At 40.7% G+C, this 26,581-nt stretch overlaps 1 protein-coding gene across 1 annotated transcript; it reads left to right on the plus strand.

The window, feature by feature from the left end:
• Positions 1-3,081: 3,081 nt before the first annotated feature.
• On the plus strand, positions 3,082-25,846 carry LOC131216993 (mediator of RNA polymerase II transcription subunit 6). Its single transcript, XM_058211661.1, has 5 exons — positions 3,082-3,688; positions 11,875-12,049; positions 16,104-16,173; positions 21,084-21,193; positions 25,570-25,846. The coding sequence occupies exons 1-5, from the start codon at positions 3,432-3,434 to the stop codon at positions 25,729-25,731; spliced, it is 774 nt and encodes a 257-aa protein (XP_058067644.1). The 5' UTR covers positions 3,082-3,431; the 3' UTR covers positions 25,732-25,846.
• Positions 25,847-26,581: the final 735 nt, after the last annotated feature.

Consider the following 26,581-nt stretch of genomic DNA (forward strand, 5'->3'; position numbering starts at 1 on the left):
ACTGTGATAACGAAGATTCTTGTGATGTTAGAGTAGAAGAAACTCACTTGCATTAATTGAAATAGAAATAAAAATTTACAAATGTATCTCTCAACAATCCAATGCATGTGGTGTAAACAGCGAGGACCTAGATATAAGTTTTTCTTGGTCCAGTGATTTGAGCATAAATAAAGGGAATTACATTCCAAAAAAGAAAAGAAATTGTCTTTCTTATGATCTAGTGCTTGGTCCAGTGATTTGAGCATAAAAAAAGGGAATTACATTCCAAAAAAGAAAAGTAATTGTCTTTCTTATGATCTAGTGCTTGGCATAGATGGAAAGAAATTACACTACTCCTAATCTATTTCAGTTGAGTGTAACAGCGAATACGAACAGATTGCGCTATTCCCATGCTAGAGTCAGTCCAACATAGCAGTGTAGAGGGATTGTCCTAGTCTAAGTTAAACTAATATAAAATAAAATAAAAGGATGGGTGATATTACATAGTACATTTTATTTGTGTTGAATGGCTGAGAGTCCAAAGCTCTTGGAGTTTTCTCTTATTCATAGAATTTCGAGGTGGTAGCTGTAGAGATTTTCATAGCCATTCCTCATGTTTATTGATCTGAAAATAACCATATGAGCCTGAAGATAGTTGTAGCCTATCAAACATCGCCACACATGTTAGTTGTTTGTTGTATGTCGGCCATTAATTACATGCACATCCTACTCCTCTTACATAGAAGAGAGTCTTTCTTGAGACTCCATAATTACAGCTATCAATTTCTTCACGTGAATGTGTGTAATGCATCATGAAACTTTGCTAACTTGGTATGATCGTTATTCTCTGCTTGAATGTTTTCGGCCACAAAGTCTTACATGGGATGTTATAGTGCATTAGCTGCATTTGTTACTTATCATGACCCTAATTCGGTTGATACCCATTTATAGTCATGAGGCCATCATGGTGAATAACCAACTTTGCCGTGTGAGCGGGATACACGACATATGTATTATAGCCATAGTTGATTGAGCTTACTCCTAGTAGGCTACTTATGACTTTACAAATTCTGATTATGAATTCTAATTACATTTGGCTGTCAGAGCATTAAAAATATCTTCCATTTATTTGTTGCTGAGACATCGCTGTCACATTACATCGTCTGAGTCACTAAATTTGGCACAATTAGAATAGGTGTAAACACCCCATAATAGTTATTCTCATTCTCAATCACCCTTTTTTGGGGTCCACATTCTCTCCGTGAACATTCACTTGCTACTCTACCTATAGCTGTGAACGTAAGGGATAAAGAATGTATCCGGATCATTTAGGCAAGTAGTAGGTTCAACTTAGGCTTGTAACATTGGTCCTTGATCATGCCCCGGTCCAATTTCGAGACCCGCTTGGTCAGTGGTTAGACCTAGGCCTAGATTTTGAAAATTAAGGCCCACCCCAAGCCCAGGAAAAGTCCTATTCATGGCTGTACCCTGTAGCTTGAGCCCGAACTGAAGGTTTGATTAATAAATAGGTTGAGCTTGGGCCGGATTTGTCATTGACTGACAATTGGGCCAATCATGGCCCGATCCAACCAAGCCCTATACCATCTTCTTTGCCCAGGGAGGCATGGGAGGAACGACAGGTGCAAAACAGGAGATGCTGTTGTGGATGGCTCTCATTGCCATGTTATGGGTGAATCTCATGGTTTTTACATCATGGCATGGAGTGGCAATGGATCCGGTTGGCCTTAAGCCTGTTCTATTTACAAAACAGGCCAAGAAGTCTAGCCCAAATCCAACTCAAGACCCATTGCTCTATGGCTCAACCCAATCTACTTCAAATTTATTAAGCCCAGGCTGAAAGCAGACCCAGTTCAACTGGGTTGGGCTCGACTGACCCAGTTCAACTTGCTACAGCCCAACTCAGCTTTTAAGAGTAGAACATGAGGCTAATGGTATGCGCATGCCGTGGATAAATGCACAGATAAATCATCTATGCGTTTGTTTTGTATTTTGTTTTGGGTCATCTGGCCCAGCCTATTGGTAACTTGTATAGGCCGGTCTAGTTGGTCGGGTTCGACCCAAGCCTGATACCGACCTGCGGGCCTACTCAATACATAGCTACCCCTAGATTCATGACTGGGGGCTTGGGCTGTCAATTAACCGGGTGCTGGGCCAAGTCTACTGTGGGCCAGGTGTGGCTCATTGGGCGCTGGCCCTATTTTCTGAGTTGGCCCAAGCTTAGATCTAACTATATGTACTATCAGGGGCTCGGAGTGAGCTGCCTGACATTCGCCGGGCTATGGACCAACCCCAGGGCCCGAGGGTCAGGACCGGACCTAACTTTCAGGTCGACTTTTTAGTGAGCTACGATCGGGCTAACCATGGCCTACCCCATCTGGCCCATTGACAGCCTTAATCATGGCCATCCGATGAGTCAGGAGACCCCATTTATATCACCCGCGATCAACTTGGACGATTAGCCTACATTAGATTTTTTTTTTGCTATGGTTTTTTACGCAAACAACTCCTTGATGGGCTGATGGACCACGGCTGTTGAATAGAAGGGGTCCACCATGGATTGCAGTGGGTCCCGATGTCTCCATGATTGAATGTTCGTTCTATTAATCGAGATCGAGATATTGCGGGAGCTTGATTGGAAGGCTGGGATCCTCCGATTACTATGATAACCAGGCCTGGCGCAACCCATTGTTGTGCCCTCTCCCATGTTTCCATACTTAAATGTGGGGCCCACCGTCCAGCCAACCGCAAAAATGACGTTATCACAACCAGTATCGGTTAGTCCACGAACATAAGGAGATCTCGCCAATCCGTTGTCATCCTGAATCCAGACCATACATTTTCAGGCCAAATCTTTATGCTGTGGTGGGCCATGGCCTGAAATGTTGGGCCCAAAACCTCCCACCACTGGGAACTATCAAATCAATGGATCGCATCGCATATATAACCCGGCCAAACCGTGGATCCATATTGATGGCCTCATCATCCGCTCAGCAATCTAAACCACCTGATTTCACCTTCTGAATTTGGACGGCTCACAAGTCTCGTGCTAAAGCGTGTACAAGTGGGGCACAAGTTTCTGCTATCCAGACAGTGGTCCATCACGCCCCGCAGTAGATGGCCCGTGACCCTAAAAAATCTCCTAGGTTGGAAGATCCCAGCCACAGGTATTGGGCTTATTTTCAGTGAATCTGGATCTGCCGTCGGCGATCCAAAAATTCAGAGGCTAGGATTGTCTGATAGAAGTTAGTTTTGGGCCACGATGCATCCACCCCGGGTCGCATCCTACCAACGGTCTGGATCACCGAAGCATGGTCCCGCTTTTACAATCCAGAAGGACCGGAGTATTGCGTTGAACATACTCGGCTCCAAGATATGCATTCCCCCAAACCGGAGCTTTTCCAGACTTTTCAAGTTCTCACGAGAGAGAGAGAATGGCGGCGACGCCCCTTCCCCCGCAAAATCCGGCTGCCGGAAACCCAAGCTTCGATGGGAAACCGGCGATGCCGCCACCGCCGGGAACGGACATGACCGGAATCTGCTTCAAGGACCAGCTGTGGCTGCAATCGTACCCTCTCGATCGCAACCTCGTCTTCGATTACTTCGCTCTCTCTCCATTCTACGACTGGACATGCAACAACGAGCAGCTCCGGATGCGATCCATCCATCCCCTTGACATCTCTCATCTCTCGTAAGATTCATCCGGCCAAATCCCTGATGCATCATTTCCCCTCTTTTTCCTTTCTGTGAAGCTCAAATTTCCTCATTTCTTTATTTTCTGTAAGATTGAAGTTTTTTGAACGTTGCAATATAATCAATGCTGGAAAGCATCCGTTACGCCACCCATTTGGTGGATGTCTAAATTCCTTAGTTTGCATTTGGGAATTCTTATTTTAGTGGCGGAACGGATTTGCGTCCATTCAAATATGAATTAGGATTAGAGCTGGATTCTATTTGGATTGGGAATAGAAAGCCGGAAAAGGGAATCCTTTTTATTATGAACAAACTCACGGTCGGCGGGTAGGGGTGCAACTTGAGCGGATTGTGTTGGGTTGGGGTTCCCAACCTCAAGAGGACCCCACCTACAACCTGATCCAGCCTGAATTCTAACCTGAGGTGCCCAACCCGAGCTCTACTTGACCCAACCCAACCCGAACTGACCCAAATGCATCTTTATTATTCCCAAGTCCCAACCCGACACCAAACTTGGGTTTGGTGAATCGGGTTTGGGTTGACCTGAACCTAAGTTGCAGCACTAAGGATGGGCTCCTCCTCAAGTTGTGGAACTGAAGTCAATTTAGTAGTACTTTTCAAAACGATTTTCTAAGGTGGGATTAGTAAACATGAGAATTGAAGGAAGAGAACCTTGTATTTTTGTTAATATTGAGCTGGAATCCAATTCCTACGGAATGGAATTCAATATTTTGACAGATGCAAATGGTTGAGCTACAACTCTCAACGAATATGCCAAATCATGGGAGAATTCAAGGCTTGTATGATGGCGTTCTATGAGGATGATTCATGGCTCCAATACAATTTTAATTTGAAAGTAGGTGGAAAGATATGCTTGCATTCACTAGGTGTAACTCTTCCCTGTCATATAGTATTTGCTTGAACAAGCTAGAGGTGATCCTTTGCAAAAGTTGGGTTGTAAATTAGAACAACTACATACCTGACTACAACTTCCAATGGGCTTGGGCATCCCATATAAGTTTTGTTGGAGTATGGTGAATGAAAGGGTGGAAAAGTTATATTGGAAGAGATTGTATCTATCATTGGGTGGAAGGACAGTTTTTTTCTAGCCTAATTGTCTACTTCATATCACTATTGAAACAGCTGGAATGAGAATTGGAGAGATTGCCAAGGGCGTGTTTGGGTGCCTGTAAGTTTTTTAACTTGTAACTTGCAGGTGAAAGTAACTTACAATTACAGGTAATCCTGTTTGGATGTAAGCTGTAGGTTACTTATGGGTAAGGGCTCGTTTGAATGCCTACATGTTTTGTAAAATGTAACTTTGTTATAGGCAACTTTGTTATAGGTAGAGGTGGGCACCGAGTCGAGTCGGACTGAATTGGGTCCAACTCGACTCGATCCGAATTTTCAAGTAACTAACCTGAACTTGATCCGATCCCGGACCGAGTCTGGGTCAGCTGACTCGATCTGATTTGATGCACGATTGGCCTGACCCGAACTAAGTCCGACTCGGCCAGGGAAACCGAGTCGGATCGGGTTAACTGTGAAAATCATTATCCTCGTTGCTATTTTCGGTGGGGTCCATTTGAGCTTTAATATGATTCAGTTTTTTTTTTTTTGTTTTTTTTGTTTTTTTAGTTTTTCTAATGCTCCAAAATGATCACGAAAAATGGATAAACGGTATGGATATAATAAATACATCATTGTGGGGCCCATGTAACTTTGATCTCATTTGAGCCGTTCGTACAACTCAGAGCTCGAGGCATGTCTGCGCTCGTCTTCGCACGACATGTATCTGCACACATCATCAGACTGCATGTTACTCAGTACGGGCACGTATTAGATACACTGAAGTGACATCACCAAGCTCTGTGGACCCCACCATGATGCATGTGTTGTATCCATACCGTCTATCCATTTGGAGAGATCGTTTTATGGCATGAGAAAAAGAATGAGATAGATCTAAAGTTCAGGTGGACCCCACCATAGAAAACAGTGGGTACAGTGACATCCACCGTTCAAAATTTCTTAGGGGCTATAGAAGTTTCCTATCAAGCTTATATTTTTGCTTTCACTTCATCTATTTCTATGTTAACTTATGAATACACTGGATCTAAAAAATACATGATGGTGGGCCCTATAAATGTTTCAACGGTGACTCTAGACTCCCCTGTAGTTTAACTTCTTTAGCACGACCTAAAATGGTGGTGACTCGTGATATTTAGGCGCTGACATAGAGCTATCTAGACCATCCAAATTCCACTCGATAAATGTATTGTGGATGAGCATACTGCATCTTTAATATCACACTAATCAAACAATCCTAACCATCCAGTTAATGCCGATTAAATGGTTGGTCAAAAGTGGCATAGTCAGTGGTCCAAATTTGAAGAGAAAATCGGATGGTTTGACATTAGTTTTTTGAGTGCATATCTTACGTCATGCTCCATCAACGGTTAGATCAGCTATTTGAAACGTCTATGTTTCCTTAATGCTCACGTATATGTCATGTATATCATGTGAGAGCCACCGCTATTAAAATTAAGAGTTGCATGCTTGTAGTACCGGTACCCCTAAGCTTACGGTGGTAGAGGGTAGAACTGATGTGCACGTGATGTTTATGTATCATCCACACCGTCCATCAGATGAATCACCTCAAAAAATACCTAGGACCCGAAATAAACAGGATCAAAAAATTAGGTGGGCCATAGAATAGGAAACAAGTTTATATGGGACGCTCACCATTGATTTTTATAGGGGTCAACTTGAGATGAGAAACCTTCATATTTTTTGCCTAACCCTTCATCCGGACCGGAAGAAAGGTCTGAACGTCATGGATTTTATATAAAAAGTATAGTGGGCCCCCAACCAAATCAACAGTAGGTATCTCCTCTCTCATTGTACTCGCTGTTCTGTGGCTCACCTGAGTTTTGGATCGACTTCGTTTGGCCCACTGAGTTTTTTTTGAGGTGAATCATGTGATAAACGAGTTGGATTGTATTGATACATCAATTGGGATCCACATTTGACCGTTGAACTTGCCCCTTAAATTAGACGGTATAAAACGAGTAGTCTATCTCAAAGAATCATAGTGTCGTGCGGCGAGACTAGATACGTTTAGCACAATTTTGAAAATGGTGGTGTTGTCCTTCTCGCTTCGAACTTCTGCCCAAATCTTCTTCCATTTTCTTTCTATTACTGACGTTGTTAGTGTTTCATGCTCTATGCAGCTTAGGAATACATTTTTATATGAAAGCTTCTACTGCTGGCTCCGGATCGGGTCGGATCGGATCCATTTGGATCGGGTTTTGGATCGGATTGGTCCAGATTGACCACGATCCGAACTCGATTCGAAAAACTATCGGATCTGAATGACCCTATTCGATCTGCACCGATCCAAACCGCTGGTTTGGTTCAGATCTGGTCGGATTGGATCGGATCCATCGGATCGAGTCAGATATGCCCAACACTAGTTACAGGTGGTATTTGGGGGAGGAATTCAACTTGTAAGTTTTTATAGGCCAAAGTTGCAAAAATTTTACAAGAGACGAGGTTGTGTTTCAACTTACATGGGACTTACAAACAGGCTAATAGATTTATTTTTGAATCTGAAAAGGCAAGGGTGAAAGGCAATGGAGATGGCCATTGAAGAACCACCAACTGGGTTAGAGTTGCAATGAAGGCGCCTTAATGCTCCTCTACAAGAAGATGAAGATGGCCATTAAAGAACCATCAGCTGATAGGTGGCTATAATCGATCAGAGCTCTATGCAAACTAGTGTTTTAAATAGAGTGGAGTGTATAGCGTGCTGTTTGGCCCTCTATAGCATGCATCGTAAGCTACACAATCCTTAATATTTTTGAATTAAAATAATACAAAATACGATAAAGTTTAAAAAATGCATAATTTCTATGAGTTCTTAACTACGAATGTGGATCATCAACCACTTATTTCCATGCAAAATTTCTCTCTCTCTCTCTCTCTCTACCTTTAGACATCTCTAAGTGTGACTTCTTCTTTTATTTATTGAACATCACAAATTCATGATATAGACCACAATTTGGATGGTCTGGATTGATCTAAGTGCTCTATTCATGATATTAACCACAATTTGGATTGTCTGGATTAGTTTAATGTAGTGCCATGTGTCATGGGTATAAGTCATCACCATTTTAAAGTAGGTGTTAAACTAACATAGAAAAAGCACTTAAAAACTGAGATTTCAGTCTTTAGATAGCTTACGCTATCTACGGTACACACTACGCTATAGTGCATGTAGCGTAGCTTATGCTACATACCTTGTAGCTTACGCTACCTGGGAGTTACGCTACTTGTGTACGCTACGTAGCGTTTTCGCTATGCTACGCTATGTAGTGTATGCTACACGCTACGCTACAGCGCTACTGAAAACACTGATATAAACGCGGGTCTCTCAGCAGTCTCAGCATCTCTCTCTGCAATTGTGTTCGGGCCTCTACCTCTCTGCACTTGGCAGCTAGGGTTTCACACTCCTTTTTTTTTTTCCACATTGAAAACAGGGTGGCTCTAATTTGGTGAGGCCGTGACAGTGGGGCCCACCGTCATCTAGTGTATGATCGATCCATGCCGTCCATTAGTTTTACTTGCTGATTTTAGGGCTTGGGCCCAAAAATCAGGACAATCCACTCATCATGTGGCCCACAGTGTCTGAAACAAATTAGACCAATTTTTAGCCCTGCATTGTGATCTGAACTGATTTTTCTTTGAAGAGATATGATACTCAGGTCGTGTATGGCGCTTGATACACATGCACTCGGAAATGGTACATGTGGCACATATTAACTCAAATAAAATAGACTAGATTTTTGGTTCATGAAACATCTACACCGCGTATCATCCATCACATTGCCAGAGTAATAGAGTATCAGAGTATTTCCAAGTGCTCGTGCATCATCCATCACACTCTGCTAGAGTATTAGAATGTTTCTGTTTTTCTTGGTTGCCAAATTTCCAAATTTGTTTGAGATATAGCTCTTATGGATTATTATTATTATTATTATTTTTAAATTGTCTCACTCAAATATCCATCAGTTGATTCGCTTTGTGCTCCTCTCAATCAATGTGGTCATGTGTAATTTTCTTTCAATTTCTCACTGAAAATTGCAAAGAACAAACCAGTGTTGAAATGCCTTTGCAATTTCTCCTCTCATCCTTGCCTTTTTGGATTCAAAAATTGAATCCGTTAGCCTGTTTGCAAGTCCTTTGTAAGTTGAAACACAGCCTCATCCCTTGTAAGATTTTTACAACTTGTGCTTGTAAGAAAGCTATAGGTTTAAAGAGGTTTCAGGTAACTTTCCTCTGCCATACACCAGCCAAGGAGCTTCTAATGGAAGGAGACCGGATCATAAGCACCATCTTATAGAGATGTTGGCTGCCCGCAAATTAAGATTTTTTTTTTTTTTTAAATGTGGAGGGCTAGTTCAGTGAACTTCACAATGGGAAACCTCACACTCACAGGTAAATACTTGTACTATTTTAGGGAGGAAAGAAGAATGTAATCAGAGCACAATATTGATGAGGGATAGGGTTAGATATTTGCAATTTTTTAAAGGTAAGCTGGGCTCACACCCAAGGACTCGGTGTTGAAACATGTTGCTTCTGTCATTGAGCTATGTGCTCGAAACCAGGGGTAGAGATTATGTCATTGAAAAGCTACTAGGTTTTGGGTGGGACAGGAGGCATGATTAGGTTTTGGGTGGGATAGGAGACGTGATTAGGTTTTGGGAAGATTTTTGGTTAGGGGATTTAAATTTGTTTGTTTTCTGCAAGCCTATATGGGATAGTTGGGAGCATAATTAGCAAAATGCTATGGAAAGAAAATGGTGTGGGAGTAACTCTAATTTTGCTGAAGTGTTCACTTTTCTTTGATGGTCAGATTGGCTGCTAGCTATCAATCAAGACTGATTATTATCAAAGGTGATTCTGCCATTGTTCTTAGACGTGTGAAATCTGGTCATGGTCTGTCAACTGTTGTGAATATGATTGAGGAGTGTATTGACATACACAAATTTTTTCTAGTCTCATTCTCCCATGTCTATTGTAAGGAGAATTCTCAAGCAGACACTGTGGTTAAGGAAGGTATCAATAAGATACTTTTAAGCACTGCCATGCACATTGACAATCTTGTTGTTTGTTCTCGGAGGGGCAGAGAGCTGATGTTTTAGTTAGTCTTACCATCTGTGGGACTTCCCACCATCAAAACCTTCGATTCTGGTCCTTACGAAATGGTCAAAAGTTTTCTTAGAAAAAAGGGCCAAAAAATGGAGAGAATGAAGAGTCTGGGTTTAGTACAGTTTTGACTAAAAAAATAATACTAGGTAGTACCTATTAATACATGTAATTCTGTACATGTATTATCTTTTTAAAAGGATTTGTGTGTGTATTATATCCTCATTGTCATTGTCATCGTCGTCATCATCATTGTCATCATCATCATCATAGCCTTATCTTGGCTATTTGGGTCAACTTTATGTTCACTTGCCATTCCTAGCTAGGGCCTCATCCTTAATAAGTGATCAAGCCTTCATGTCCCTTTCACCACCCCTATCCAAGTCGTCTTAGGTCTTCTCCTCATCCTCTTTTTTGTCCCTTCAACCTAGCCATAGTTACCCTCCTTGCTAGACCCATCTTTGGTCTTTGTTCTGCGTTATTGGACCATGGTAACATGCTCTCCATCATTTTGGTTCTATACCTAGGTTTCTTTTGATGCACTCATTATTAATTATATCAAAGTCTTTCCACACACCCATATCAACATCCACATTACAATCTTCATCCTCTACTCATGTTGCCTTTCAACTAGCCAACACTCTACCTTGTCCAGCATAGCCAGTTGAATAATTGTTTTATACAATGAGTTCCTTATACTTGTACAGTCTGTCGATGAGCCAAGCCATCTTGCAAAGTAAACCCAGGCCCAGGCCCGCTGATGGCCAAAAGAAATACTCCTGAGCCCAACCAGTGATACATTGCTTGGGTCTGAATTCAGCCATAGCTCGAGCTTGGGGCCAAGCCCAGCTACTCACTTTTTTTGAACTTCTGGGTTGTTCATTAAGGGCTTGTTTGGATTGAGGATTACCGCAATAATGTAATGGAGAAGTGCAATGATTAAAAATCCCTTTACCTATCTCGTGAAAACAATTGCATTTGACCGAGGATTTAGTGTTTGGTTTATTGGCAGTAATATCATAATGAATAATGATAGCACTTTTGACTTACTTCAATGTCAAATCACCAAATCCATATGCAATTAAAAAGAATAATGATTACAAATTCCTTTACTTGTCTCTTGAAAACATCCGCATTTGACCAACGATTGCCGTGCTTGGTTTTGCAGTGGTAAAATCGTAATGATGACACTTTTCCATTACATTACCGTGACAATTCCCAATCCGAACAAGCCCTAAGTGTGCTTCACCATGCATGATAAATGATAAAAATGCCTTGAAACCGTAAACATGCTGGGCTGGGTCAACGGGTTGTTAGACATAGCTTGGGCCCGGTCTGATTAATGATTGCGCTTAAATTTTAGGCACATCCCAGTCCGTGGGATTAATTTTTCATTCCAAGCCGAGCCCATTGAGAAACCTCATATTGCTCTAGAGGCACATCTCCCTTGCCCAGTTTAAATTCAATTGGAAACAAGCTCATTGATCTCTCCATCCTTTTGAATATAGAGTGAGGTTACTAAAAGGATCACTTTGAGGAATCTCGTGGCAATCAATTTTAACTGAAATCGAAAATTTTGAAAAAAAAAAAGTTAAAAGAAGTTAAAATATCTATTATATTAAGTTTCATACAATTTTTTATTTTTTATTTTTTCTCTATGCATATGGATTATCCTACTTAGGCAATGATGACCGATCTCCATTCTTAGATCTCCCTCAGACAACTTAGTGCAGTTATTCACATTTCTTTCTTCTTATTTTTCTTTATATGAGCTCTATTTTTCTAAGGCGACTTTAATTCATTTAAAATAAATGGGCCTTTCATTGTGTTGGGTTTTCTGGGGCCTCCATGACTATTCACTCTTGACATTAGCACATGACATTGTTTTGCATATCACTTGTCATTTATATGGTTCTTTTTTTATTAACATTCATTTAATGCATTTGCAACATGATAATCTATCTTATTATCCTACAGTAAAATGACAGGGAATGAATACATGCTGAGTGAAGTTATGGAGCCCCACCTCTTTGTTATCCGGAAGCAAAAGAGAGATGGGCCTGAGAAAGTCACCCCCATGCTCACTTACTACATCTTGGATGGTTCAATTTACCAAGCACCGCAGCTTTGCAATGTCTTTGCAGCTCGAATTGTAAGCTTTTGTTTTTCTTTTATTTATGTTTTTGTTGGTGCTTTTTGCATCCAAATTCACATTCATGTAGAGAATGTCATTAAGTTGATTTTTTATTGATATGATTCTGTTAACGAACATGTGTGTGGCCGTACAACTGTACGACCCACCTAATCTTTGGTCTTATTTATGCGTTTAGTCTTATTTCTTAATGTTTAGAGGTACTTTGGGTATTTTGGTTTTTATCACTTAAATATAAGAGAGGAAGGGGGAATGTTTTTACTCTATTCTCTACTCTTTTCATTCTTCTCTCCAACATTTCTTCTACTTTTCTCTTCTATATTAATCTACATGCTATTAGAGCATACTTCTGATTTGATCCATCTTTTGCTCTTCTATCTCACAGCCTCTCCTCCTTTCTTTTTTTTTTTTTTTTTAAAATAAAATAATTCCCCCCGTTGTCCTTCCTATCTCTCGTGTTGAAAGTTCTTTAAGAAACCTAGGGTTTCTTCCTTCTTTTTTATTTTTTTTTTTATTTTTTAGTGTCGGGTTTGTGTTATGGTCCACGTGTGAGAGGGTGAGTGCCATGCCCGTGATCACCACCTCTCGTGTTCGGTTGGAACGTGTGGGTTGATTGTTCTCATCAGGTATGACATGCACATCGTGTGAAATGTGCAAATGGGTTATTCTCTTATCATGAAAGGTTAGCCCATATTCGTGTAAGCATTGTGGTATTCATCTTAACCATATATTCTAATGGAGATGAGTGATTCAAAATGTGGATATATAAATCCATCATATATTCTAGGGGTCCATAACCTTTTATTCTAATGGAGATGAGTGATTCCAAATGTGGATATATAAATCCATCATATATTCTAGGGGTCCAAATAACCTTTACAAAATTAAATGGAGCAAATTATCTCCGGTGGTCTCAATCTATTCCAAATATTTTAATGGCCATAGAATAGAAATATGTGACTATGGAGAAGCTGGATGATAGTGATAACATGTGGATTCAGGAGATTGCTCAGATGATGACATGGTTCTGGAACAGTATGGAAACATCTGTAAGTGTTGATGTAATAATTTTTTGACACTGCAAAGGAGGTTTTGGATGCATTATGAGAGATGTATTTGTTTGATAAAAACATGTCATGTATATACCAATTTTTTGAAGAGGTTTTCTCATTCCAACAAAGAGATGAGTCTCTCGGTGAATATTATTCAGAACTTAAAGGAATGTGGGGAGTACTGAATGTAATCCTCTCACTAGTGATTTGGAAAAATAGTGTCACCAATGTCAGAAGTTTTGTGTGGTTAAGTTCCTATCTGGTTTAAAACTTGAAAATGAGCCAATAAGTGCACAGATCTTGGGTGGCAAGGACATGCCATCTCTAAATAAACTGTATATTCGCCTCTAACATGTATTCCTTAGCTTTACGAGGTAGAGGTGGTGAGGTGGCAAAGGTAATCAAGGTGGTTGAGGTGAAGCGGGAGGAAGTTGTGAACCTAGGAAGTGCATCCATTATAGTCTTATAAATCACTATGTTGAGCAGTATGGGGATCTCCACAGAATGTAATAGGGCGTCTACCGATTGTTTCACGGAAACAGAGACAATAAGGCTTAGACTAATTATATATCTTCTAATGGAGAGAGTAGGGGCCTCATTCTGCGAGTTCACCTCCATAACTCAACAATCACGTATGTCTGGAGAGATGGTTATGCTTATCCAAGATGAATAGTCCAAGTTATTGAAGAACCATCTTGTATCTGCTCTCCTCTCATTCCCACCACCACATTCTTGAACTCAGTTATGACATATTTTGGGTCTATCTTCAGCTCCATGGGTAATTGACTCTGTGTCATCTGATTATATGGCATGTGAGTCTAGTTCTTTTCCTCTACTGATACAATGTTGACAAGTTCATTTGTCACTTTGATACATGGTACCTAGTCCAAAGTGTGTGGAATAGAAATTGTTAATGCAAGTTTTTCTCTTCCATGGTCATTTTTTCTGTCCTTAAATTTCCTTTAAGCCTTGTGTTTGTTAGTAAACTCACCAAATCTTTTAATCGCTTTGTGATTGTCTATCCTTCACACAATGTTTTTCAGAATCTAAAGACTAAGAAGAAGGTTGGTGGAGGATATAAACGTGATGAGTTATACTATCTTGACCGTGAAAGTAGTTGGCACAGTAGCATAGAAGAACATCTCTCCTAACTAGTGGCAGTGTTGTCTTGGTCATCTCTCTTTAAAGACTCTCAAAAGCATTATTCCTTGTTGTTGGTGTCGGTTTTAAAGCGTGAAGTTTGTGAGTTGAGTAAGCATTATTGAGTCACTTTTCCACCACATGTGGAAAAGCATAGCTTAGGTCCTTTCTCTTTAGTCCATTTATAAGATTGGGTACCGGTTGGAGTCTCCAACAGGTTAGGGTATAAGTATTTTGTTACATTTATTGATGATTGTTCAAGAATGACTTGGCTTTATTTAATGAAAGACAGATTTGAATTGTTATCTGTTTTTAAGACCTTTCATATAGAAGCACAAAATCAGTGTAATTGCAAAGTGCCTATGTTCAAATAATGTTAAGGAGTGCATGTCCAAGTCTTTTGGCTTGTATTTATCTGAGAACGGTATCTTGCAACAAGCATTGTGTACACACACTCCACAACAAAACGGTGTTGTAGAACAGGAAGATAGTCGCTTGAGGTGACAGGTGCCTTATTGATTTTTAATGAATGTTCTTCAAATTTTTGGGGTGATGCAATTCTAACAGCTTGCTTTGTGATAAATCGAATGTTCTCAACTGTTTTAAATGCTCAATTGCCTCATGCGGTTTTATTTCTAGATATTCCACTATTTTCTTTACCTCTCAAGGCTTTTGAATTTGGGGGTTCTCCACTCTTTCATTCTCTTCTTTACAACACTTCTCCTTTTCTTCTTCTTCTTCTTTTTTTTGCTTTCCCTCTTCTATGTTGATCAACAATTTCTACAAAGATTAGAAAATTATCTTACTTATATGTTAAGTAGCTCATAGTCATCTAGCTAATAACACATGAATGGATTAACAAGTTTGTCTGGCACTGAATGTGTGGTCATGTCTGCAAATTCCCTTTTTTGGATGGCATGCAATACTTATGCTAATGTGCAGTGACTCAGTAACGATAACAGCTGGATATATGACCATTATAGGGGCTGTAGCACAGCGATTATGACCCTAGAACAGGTGATTTTTTTAAAAGGAAAAAATGTATTGCCCCATTATGGGCCCATAACGGCCATTATAGGCCCGTTGAAGCTTTTTTGTTTTCGGGTTGGACATTATAGCCTTGTATTGCGTAGCGGGTCCCACCGTTACCATTATGGCCATTACATAATTGTCTTTGAATACTTTGCTAAGGTGCAATTTGGGGCCTGCCAGCGTTGGCATGTGAGCATGTTGGTAATCATTTACCACTGGGTTCCTTGCTGCTTGGTGCAACCAACATGACCTTCACGTGTGGTGCTTGGAGCACAACACTTTGTTTGACTACTACCTTTACATGACCCTACTTTGCTTGTTTGCCCTTTGGGATGTGCATGCAATATTTAGTTTTGGGAAGAATACTATGTGCCAATATGAGGCTTTGCCATGGCTGGTTTCAAGATTGGCAGTAAGGGGACAGCTGATTTATGGTGGGCAGCCAATTGTAAAACTTTTGCCAGTTAAAAGTCAACCCCAAATTGCTGGGAGAAAAGCTAAAGATAACATGGCGATATGTTGAGTGGCTCTGTAGTGCACTCTACAGTCCCCATGTACTTGAGAGTTCCTCCAGCATTAAATGCTGTTGTTTGAAGGGGAAAAAACTTATAAAATTAACTTTCAGTTTGGAAGTTCTCTTACTCTTCATTTGATCAAGTATCCATGCATGGAAATCTTAATCATATATAGAAGGTTTACCATATACATTTGTAAATACTTGAGAATTTCTTGATGTTGTTCTTCTGCCCTAAATCTCTTCATCTTCACGTTATTTCAGAGATTGCCTTTCAGAGCTTTCTTTGTGTTCATTTTAATCATTGATGTGGCAGGCACGAGCCGTGTATCATATGTCGAAGGCTTTCACAACTGCCGCCTCGAAGTTGGAGAAGATTGGATACGGTATCAAAGCTTCTATAAATACTTATATCGCATTGGTGGTCTTTTTTTATTAGTCTTGCTTGTTTTGTTTCTGATAAAAAAAATAAAAGAACCTTCTTGGTTATATGATAATGGTTTTCGTTTCTTTTCTTTTCTTTTTTCTTTTAAAATTTCTTTTTATGAAAATTTAATGGGTTCTACCCACTCTTTCATAGTTCATGACTTCTTGTTATGCAAATCCTACTATTAAATTCACTAGAGAAAAAGTAAACAAGCACCATAACCGATGGAAAAAGTACATAGGTACCAACTAGCAAGTCAGGGCTTGTATGGAAGCTTATAATTGGAGGTAAACGAAATCCATTTCACAATACACTCGAATCAAGTGTAGATGGAATCATCAGTTGTGTTTGGTAGCCTGTAAATAAAATGTATTGGAATCCAAATATTCTATTTAGATGGGAGTAAATGGGAGGAAGTGGAATGCATTGAAATTCTTCATTATATGCACAAGAGCATATGTAATATCCCAAATTAGTGTACTTATGTGATATTTGACAGAATGATTGTAATAAGCCTATTGAATATATACTTTGGCAAAACATGAGGAAATTCCAAAGCTTGGGTGGGCCATAAATGCAAGGATCATAGACAAGCAACTTGCTAATCTTTTTAATCGTCCATTTAGATGGTTGACGTTTTGATGCAGGACAATTAAGCACTTGCTCTAAAAGCTCGAACTGATAGAGCATGGGGAATTAATCCCTTTATCTCATAGCCTAGGCCCTACATCGCATGGGTTAGGACCTTAGCTGAACCCCTCTCGTGGGCCCTACTTCACATGGGTTCCGCTTCACATGAGCCACCCGCTTCAATAGATGGGGGCCCGCCTCACACGGGCCGCCCACCCCAAGTGTGCCCCTTCATCCCACAGGCAACCACACTCGAGCCTGATATGAAAATGCTCCTGCATTAACCACCCCCGATGAGGAGTCTCGAACACGAGACTTCCCACTCTAATACCACTTTGATGCAGGACAATTAATCACTTGTTTTAAAAGCTTGAACTGATAGAGCATGGTGAATTAATCCCTTTATCTCATAGCCCAGGCCCTATATCGCATGGGTTAGGACCTTAGCTGAACCCCCCTCGTGGGCCCCACTTCACACGAGCCACCCTCATCATATGGACGGGGCCCACCTCATACGGGCCGCCCACCCCGAGTGTGCCCCTGCATCCCACAAGCAACTCCACTCGAGCCCGGTGTGAAAATGCTCTTGCATTACCTTTGGATGGTTGGATCACTCTTTTGGTGTGATTTTAGTGACGTAGTAGATAATTGGATTGTTCGGAGTATCATCTACACACCATGTGTATAATGGATTAGGAGCGTAGTGACACCTTTATTTACTCGTGTGACTCTCAAAGGGAGCAAAAAAAAAGGTATTTCACACCAATTACTCTAAAATTTCTCCTCGTCCTCTGGATTACAAATTAGCGCCATTTACTCCAATTCATTTACTCCCAATTGTATTTACTGATTTTTACTCTCATCCAAATGCATCTCTTACCTTATTTCCTCCCAATTCCTTCCATTTACTCTCATCCAAAGACCCTTTAGAATGATACTTTCTTCTCTTTTGAAATCATTGAGTTTCTTATTAGGCTGGGATTGTTTCTCTGTTTCACTTTTCTTGTCTTCCATAGAAATCTTTCCGAATTGGAACTACATGAATTCATAGGCCTTCTTTCCTAATTGCAGGTTTTCTCTCCATCCTTAAATTCGGAAGATACTGTCGCTAGCGAACTCAGGATACTTTTCGATTAGATCTCTTTATATATCGCTCTCTGCGCTGGTGACTTCCTCTGCTTGCTGCCACTCGGGTTCCCTATGGTTTTATGGGGTGCCGTCGAAGGTAGCGGCATTCGGGTGGCTGTTGGGCTGAAATAGAGTGCTGACAATTGATAACTTGAGAAAAAGAGGTCTAATGCTCCCAAATGTGTCTTCTTTGCCTCAAGGCGAAGGAATCAATGGATCATCGTTTCATCCATTGCAACTTCTCTTCGGATATTTAGTGGAGCATTCTTCGCTTAGCTGGGATGTCATGGGTATTGCCCGAGTCAGTGGATCACCTTTTTTGTTTGTGGCATGCCAACTTAGGAGGAGGTCTAGGAAAAAGAAATTGGCTTATCATCTTAATAATGGCCTTTCTGTGGGCTCTATGGGCTGAAAGGAATAACCGATACTTTCAGAACCAGAGTTCTACTTTGGTAGGAGTTTTCCGGAGAGCGTTAGTTTTGCTTAGGGACTGAGCTCGGTAATCGATTGTAGGGGGCCAGCCAGATGAGGGTCTGGTGTCTTTGTATTTTCCATATTTCTTCTTCTTCTTCTTCTTTTTAATCCCTCTCCCTTTTCTTTTTCTTGTTTGTTACATCCTTGTTGCATTTTCCTTTGATTAATAAATTTCTCGTCTTTCATAAAAAAAAGAAAAAAGAAAAAACGTATACCCAAAGACTGGATGTGCAAATTGTCTGGAAATTTCTTTGATCAACTTACGCTCTGTGATCATAGCTTCCAGAATTAGAAGATTCTGTCATCGTCATCTTCTTCTTCCTTGTTGCCATCTTCAGCATAGCTCGGTTCTCCTTCAGAGTCTTGCTTCCCATCGTCACCGTGCTCTCTTTCCTTCACCATGTTGTTGGAGTAAGCCCGCTGGGAAGATAAGAGGGAAGGAAGAACCAAGTCTGATTGTAGGAGTCTTTCATAGGAAGAACCTGAGTCATCTGATAAATATCTCATTCTACATGCATAGGCTCTTGCTTTGTTGCTTCAAGTTTTGGCAACACTACCAAAGATCCCTGATATAGTTTGTGTGCAAACATCTCAATTTTTGGCTTCATCTCTCTCTCTCTCTCCCTCTCTCTCTCTCTCCCTTTTTTTTGTGTGTGGCTCTTTTATTGCCTTTCTCAATCTATCTGCTTGAACCTCATCCCCCACCTAGGGCCAGCCATAGGATTTTCAGGCCTGGCCCATTATAGGCTGGCTCATGCCTGTTATCAAACCTATTTTTAAGGCCCTCATGGACAACTTGGAAGGGTAGAGCCTTGGGCCATATTTTTCAACTAATATTGTGTCCCAGCCTTGATCTTGTCTGTTTCTGTTTGTCTTTGTCCTGGACCTGATTTTCAGGCTCAGTTGATAGAAGGGGCCAGGATCACTCTTTCCTAATCGTGGTCCATTGCCATCGCTGCTCCAGCCATACAAGGGCATAGCCGAAGGGATTTGAAGCGGCAAACTTCACCTTACAATCGACCAAAACAATATATTCAAAAACTTTCTACATGTCAACTCCTCTACAATTGAACCGGTCATTCATTTCCAGTATTGCCTACATTATTTTCACTATTGTTACCCTTTTCCAATACCCGATCTGTGATCATCTAAATTAATTTGACCTGGAGAGTGGCACCCCTCATTGATGGAAATGGTGGATGGATTGGTGGCCCTCTATGTCAATACCAATGTTTTTCGGTTCATCTTTGAACGCCAGACTCCTTCCATACTATACCTCCCGTACTTAGGGCTGGCAATGGGCTGGGCCTGGACCCAGCAAAATCAAAATTTTGGACGGGGCCAGCCTGGCCAGTTCAAAATCCAGGCCTCCAGTCTCTGTGCAAACTCGCTGTTGTATTGTTGCAGTTGGGCTTCTCATTCTTTATCTTCACCTTTGGAGAAGTGGTTTCTGACATGATTTGGCTATGTAATGAGATTTTCTCATTTACAAAGATTTCCATGTGGTTTGGTGTTTGTGAACTCTCCTTGCCTGTGATGGAGGCAACATTTCTTACATGTCATTTTTTCTTTCTTGTATAGGTTATTCTGCTGACCAACCTTGGCTACCCTGGAACACTTGAGAATAAGAATATAGCATTTGGCTTTGCCATGCATTCTTTAGGGAAACTACATATGTTCATATTTATGCCCTAAAGCATTTGTCCGAAGTTTCCCTGATGGCTCTTTTGGGACGATGAAAGTGAGAAATCATTTGATAGAACTGGAGGTTGATGGCTTATAGTACTATATTAAGTAGTGCAGTCTATTTTCACACGCTTCTAGAGGGGGTTGTGAAGATCCTTGAGAGATGTACCACCTTGTTTTGAGTGACCATAAGATACACCAAGTAGGACTAGAATCACAAATACAATGAACCCAATCCAAAGACGCCCAAGTTGTGATTGCTCAGGGATTGTATTTTGTTGCCACTAAATCAATGATATAGGAACCCAAAAGTTGTTGCTCACTAGAAAGCTCATCCCCTGGAGCTCTCAGGGCCTCTTGGCATCAAAGATTCTTCTTTCACTAAAGCAGCTGCCCTTCTCTACTAGACTGCTGTTGATTTTGCCTCTAGTCCTGTGATTATTAAAGGCGATTCTGCAATTTCATGGGGAGCAGGGAGGTTGTTACGTGTGAAAATTTGCAGATTTCATTGAATAAGTGTGTGACCTGTGGGAGGGTCTGGATTTTCAGTTTCTGCATATGCCAAGGGAGGCGAACTCTTAAGCTGATTCTTTGGCTAAAGTTGGAGCTAGCAGGGTGGCTCTTTTGATAGTCGATTGCATTATTCAGTAATCTCTCGCCTCTGTTTTGCAGATGCTAGCTGCTGTCTTTGCTCTCCCCCCCCCCCCCCCCCTTCTTTCTTTTCCATTTTTTTTTTTTTTTGGGTCTCAATGGATAGCCTGCTGTGGCCGTGTTGTTTCTTTTGCTTAATAAATTCTTATTATCCATAAAAAAAAAGATATGGGAACCAAAAGCAAGCTTGTTTAGATCATTTTATTTCTCCTTACTTTGTTCAATATATTGCTTTCTCAGTCAATGATCAACCACATGACTGATTTGGTCATATGAAATGCTATGTTATTTGGGCCACAGTTGATACGGAAAATGAAAGTGTGAGCTTTGAACCAAAGGTTGGAAAGGAGGCAATTGACTTTAAGGAAGTCAAACGAGTTGACCATATTCTTGCATCACTACAACGCAAGGTAACTTTTCTTTTTTCCCATTTGTGGGTCCATTCTGGTTTTTATAAAAAAAAATTTATTGTTCATTTACTAACATGTTAAACAATGGAAATGTGATGATGCATTTATAGGGATGGGGTTATGGTTAAAATGTAATCAAATTATCGTAATCTGTTAATTGGATGCACAGAGAAGATACAATGTAGAAATGGAAATAAAACGCAAACATCTGTAATAATGTGAATAAACATAAAACATCAATGCAAGAAAGCATAACCATACTTGGGAATTCCTAGAGAATGAGGCAATTCAGGTTAAAGAGGCTATATCCCACAATAAGTAGGTTCAGGCCAAAGGGGCTCTTTGTATGGAGCAGCAGCTGGATGAATAACTGAGAACTGTATGAAGTAATAAAGTCACGAAACTTATTAGGTGAATGTAACACTACCATAGCTTGATGCAGTTGAACGTGTTTTTTCAACACCCATCATCAATGTCCACTGCATTTGAGCTTTTCAAATCTCGAAGGATTTTTCTCTTCAGAGTTGGTTTGCACATACAAGGCTTGAGATTTACAAGGTGGGCATGCATGAGCATCATCTTGCTACTATGGATGGTCCAATAGTTTCCCCCCCAAAATGACAGGCAATTGCAGATTCTTGATTAAGTCACTGAGGTGCTACCATTCACTTGATACTATGACAGGCAGGATCTTAGTACGATCTGAGGATTGAGAATGTGTTAGTAGTACAATATGTGGATCTTACGGGCTGTTGGGGTGCTCACACAGTTGTCTACAGCACAAGCTTATCTTGCACATGCTGTCTTGAATAAGCTATGTGGGTCATGCTGGCTTAGACTAGCTGTACTATACCTTGTTTGTCGAACACTTCGAGTAGAGAGTAGTGGAACATGTGCGGAGCTTAAGATGACTGGTAAGACATTTAACATTTGTGTTGCATGTGCACCACCAATTGCGACATGTGAGGTGCTTGAAGATTGATGGTGTAACATATGGGTGCTTGAACATGGATTATGGCTAGTGTTCATAGTATCAGCATTGTTACATGTTTCTCTGGCTGGGGATACATACCAAAATGTGTATCGATATCACTGCTACCTAGAAATGTATCGCTAACTGGGGGAAATATTAGAAAACATGTGGAAAATGGTAGAATTTCTCAATGAAACTGCAGGAAATGCTAAGATACACATATTTGCACATCTAGGAATAAAATAATTGCAAAAAAGACGCATAATAGATATAATTTTCCTTTAATTGGGGCCTAAACACATGTAATGTTGACTTAGGGACACATTTGGAAAATATGGGGGAAATGGTGGAATATCTCAATGATACTTCAACAAAATGCTAAAATACGCATTCACATATTTAGGAATCAAATAATAGCAGAAAAAATTCATACATAATAAGTTTTCCTTCAATGGGGGCCTAAAAGCATGTGTTGACTTGGGAAAATGGTGGGAGAATGGTGGATCCATCCATGCATGCATGCATGCACATACATACATACAAACATACAGGTACTTGTATACATACATCCATTCAACCACCATCCATCCATCCATCCATGCATGCATGCATGCATACACATACATATAAGCATTTCACTATACAACCATGCACCCATAAAAAAATGAAATGGATTTTTTTTTTCTCTAATAAATTGGTTTTTGACAATATCAATACGCTGGCGATATTATTAATAATATTGCCGATACATTGGCAACGCAAGCAACATCTGGAATTTATACAGTTGAAAATATTGCGCGGTGATATTGATACATTGGCAATACTTGTGATATATTGCCGATATATCACCAACACTTCATATACTACCAGTGTTATTGGTATTGCTGAGCTAACATCGGTTATTACTTGGAACACTAATTGTGGCACATGTGATACATGTGCATGAAACATTATGTTCTATAATGCACCATACTAGGGATAAGGTATCTGACCCTTCTAGCAAGGGAAGCAGATTGCTTGGTGACCCTCCCTGGTGCAGCCACTGTGGGGCCACTGTGATGTATGTGTTTCATCCATGCTATCCATCTGTTTTGCTAGCTCATTCTGGGGCATGATCTAAAAAATGAAGCAGATCCAATTTTCAAGTGATAAACACCATAGGAAACATTGGTGATTGAACGCCCACCATAAAACCTTCTTGGAGGCCACAAGTTTTGGATCAAGCTAATATTTTTGTTTTCCCTTCATCCAAGTGTGTGACCTTATGTACAGGTTGGATGGAAAATAAACTTCATGGGGGGCCCTTGGAAGGTTACAACAGTGGGTGTTGTTATCCCCACTATTTCGTGTGGTGTGGTCCACTTGAGCTTTGGATCTGCTTCATTTTTTGGGCTCATGCCCGAAAATGATCTAGCAAAACGGATGGACGCCGTGGATATGAAACACATACATCATGGTGAGCCCCACAGCGCCTGCCACCAGGGATGTCCCTGCTGGTAGGTTCTCCAAGGAATCCGCTTCCTTTAGCAAGTACTGGCTATTCTTGCCTTACGGTCTTATTTTGAGTTACATGTGCTGCTCTTTTTCCTTGTTCCATGTGCAAAAGTGAGCTTGAACAATGTACAACCCACCTAGCGAGGACAGCTCATGCGCTGCACTATAAGCATCCAAAAGGCCCCTTAGGGAGCATTTAGATGCACCATTTACTTGGATTGCAATTTTTCGTCCGATAATAAATAACACCCTTAAAAGAGAAGGAAATAATCAGATTATGATTTTCGTCCTCAGAATCGATCTCGAGTACCTTGGCGCCAGATTGCAATTATGTTTGCCTTGTGGATTTGGAAGAAATGTATATGTGATTCAAGTAATACTCTCCTTTACGTATGTAGGAAATATCATTGTTAGTTTTATCATTATCATTTCCATATGCGTAAACACAAGGATCTCTCTCTCTCCCCTATAGTTTTCCTATGAGAGTGGGGGTAGGTGAGTCTTGTATTCTCCAATTTCTTTTGTTTTAGTGAAAGAAACAAGCTTCTTGTTGAACCCCACATAAGGGCTTGTTTGGACCATGGTATTAAAAAACAGTCATGTAAGGACTGCTGCATGCAGTAATGCTGGGGCCCATTGTGATATGTGGCTGTAACGCCATTTAAAAAAAAAAAAAAAAAAGTGGGCTGATGCGGGGCTGATGCATTCCTACTTTGAAAAAAAAAAAAACCCATTACCCATAAGGAAATGACCAGAAGTCTGGCTGTTATGGCCACCATTACTGTCATTGGATACTTTGGTTTGGATGCACTTCCTCAAAAGGGGAAGGGGAAGGGGAAGGGGGGTGTTTCGGTTGAGTCGGCAAAAAGCCAATTAGGTTAGTTTTTTGCCGAGTCCTATTTTGTCAAGTGGAAGATAGGTTTGATAGGTCCATCCAAATGCACATCACGAACTGCCATTAGCATGTACAGTTCAAAGCTTCTTCCACAGGGTACCCCAAATCTCTGTGCCTCATCTCATTTTATTCTTTTGCATTTTCCTTTTGAGTTTTGCTTCGCTTGCATGGACAGTGTGCAGGTGTTTTTCCACAATAGATTAAACTGAGTGTTCATAATTTAATTTTAACCTGCATTCAAAGGCATCTACTTTCACAAATAGCATGGGCATTGGCCATTTGTTTGAAGCATTTTGATGACATGTTGGCATGTATGGAAAGAACAGATTTACAAGTCATTTCTATAAGTTATGCCAAAACTTAGTGGGCAAAGCCTTGTTAGCTTCATTAGGATCCAACAGTTAGTAGAGGGATGGAATATTGAGCAAAGTAAATGGAGTCCAGAATACCTCACGAGGCACCTTGTACTTGGTGGCATTTCTTAAAGAGAACTGACACCTACAGGCATGAGGCAATGGTATCACAACTTGTGGGACCCAACCATATTACTGGTCAACATGCCCGTGTAGGACGAGGACCATGAAAAGGCAATAGGCCCCACCATGCAACCATCCTTTCTAAAAAATCAGGCTGATCCGCTTACCAAGTGGGCCATGCCTGTATGTTAATTCAGACCGTCAGCTGTCCATTGATTTAAACAGTGTGCCCAACCAGATTAACCAGCTAGTTCATCTTCATGGTGGGGCCTACCCTTTTCATGGTTTGCTGTCCTAGACAAATGGCATAATGGCTGGAAGATGTTACAGTACCACTAGTGGTGGTGCGTTGCCTGCAGGTGATCAGTTATCATCAGCTGATGGTCCCCATGTATTCTAACCATCGCCTAGGGTGAGGGTGTATTGATGCCCAGTGGTAGTCATTGCAGTAAATTTTGCACTTGAATTGTTAAAACATAGTTCTAAATAGAGGATATTTACCATTATCATTTTATTTATTTTATTAATGTTTTTGCAGCTTCCACCAGCTCCACCACCACCACCTTTCCCAGAAGGCTATGTTCCCCCAACATCAGCAGACTCTGAGAAGGACCCAGAAGCCCAACAACAATCTGAGTCACAGCTTCCTCCCCTTGATCCTATCATTGACCAAGGTCCATCCAAAAGGCTTAAAATTTAAGATGTATAAACTTTCCATTTTCTTTCTATTTTTATTGTTAAGTAAATTACTAAAATGCCCATGTTGTAGAAATACAAAGTTCTTTGGTAAGATTTACCAGAAAAGTCCTCAAGAATTTGCTTTTTCAGGTGTGAAATGACCAAATGCTATTGTGGATTTTCTTTTCTAAATCTATCAGGGTCGAGCATTGTCTACTCATGTGTTGTGTATATGACATCTAAACTGTCCAACAGGTGTACCCTAGTATGGTGGTCATATGAAACAGAAAGGTACTCCAATCAGTAGGTGGGTCACGAGAATTTGGCAGTTTTTATTTATTTATTTATATTATTATTTTAAATGTTGTGGCCCACTTGGTGATTGGATTGGATCGGCCTTCTTTTCATTTGTTCATTATCCTAGTGGGATGCACCTGTTGGCCGGGTTCCTCACAATGCTCGACAGGAGCATATTTGGTCATTTCATCCTTGAAGGGTACGTTTCGAGACGTCTGAAAAATCATGCATGCATGTCAATCCAAACCGTCCGGTTTAGGGTGATATCCCAGAACAACGGGTGTCTCTTAACCGTTAGGAGATATATCTGCCCTGCTGGAAAATTTTCTCAACCGTCCACTTTTTATGGGGTGGCCCACTTGGTGGATTGGCCTGCATTTTGCATACGTACACCTTCCCGTTTGGGGACAACTAGTGCACCGCACATATCTCTCGGACTTGCAAGGTCGGCATGGTTGGTGCGTCTGGAGACAGTACATGTGGCTAGCAAGCCTCCACAAGAGCGTGTCATTATCTGTTAATCCCACACGTATGCATAGTGGCAGTCCTCATAAGCCGTCCATAAGTGAGCCAAA

This window comes from Magnolia sinica, chromosome 1 (genome assembly GCF_029962835.1).
Source record: "Magnolia sinica isolate HGM2019 chromosome 1, MsV1, whole genome shotgun sequence".
NCBI lineage: Eukaryota > Viridiplantae > Streptophyta > Magnoliopsida > Magnoliales > Magnoliaceae > Magnolia > Magnolia sinica.

What these genes read in the sequence shown, in the direction of transcription:
- LOC131216993 (XM_058211661.1), top strand. Translation starts at nt 3,432, where the DNA reads ATGGCGGCGACGCCCCTTCCCCCGCAAAATCCGGCTGCCGGAAACCCA. An exon ending in CTTGACATCTCTCATCTCTC is followed by an intron (nt 3,689 to 11,874) that starts GTAAGATTCATC and finishes ATTATCCTACAG; the next exon opens with TAAAATGACAGGGAATGAAT. An exon ending in TTGCATCACTACAACGCAAG is followed by an intron (nt 21,194 to 25,569) that starts GTAACTTTTCTT and finishes ATGTTTTTGCAG; the next exon opens with CTTCCACCAGCTCCACCACC.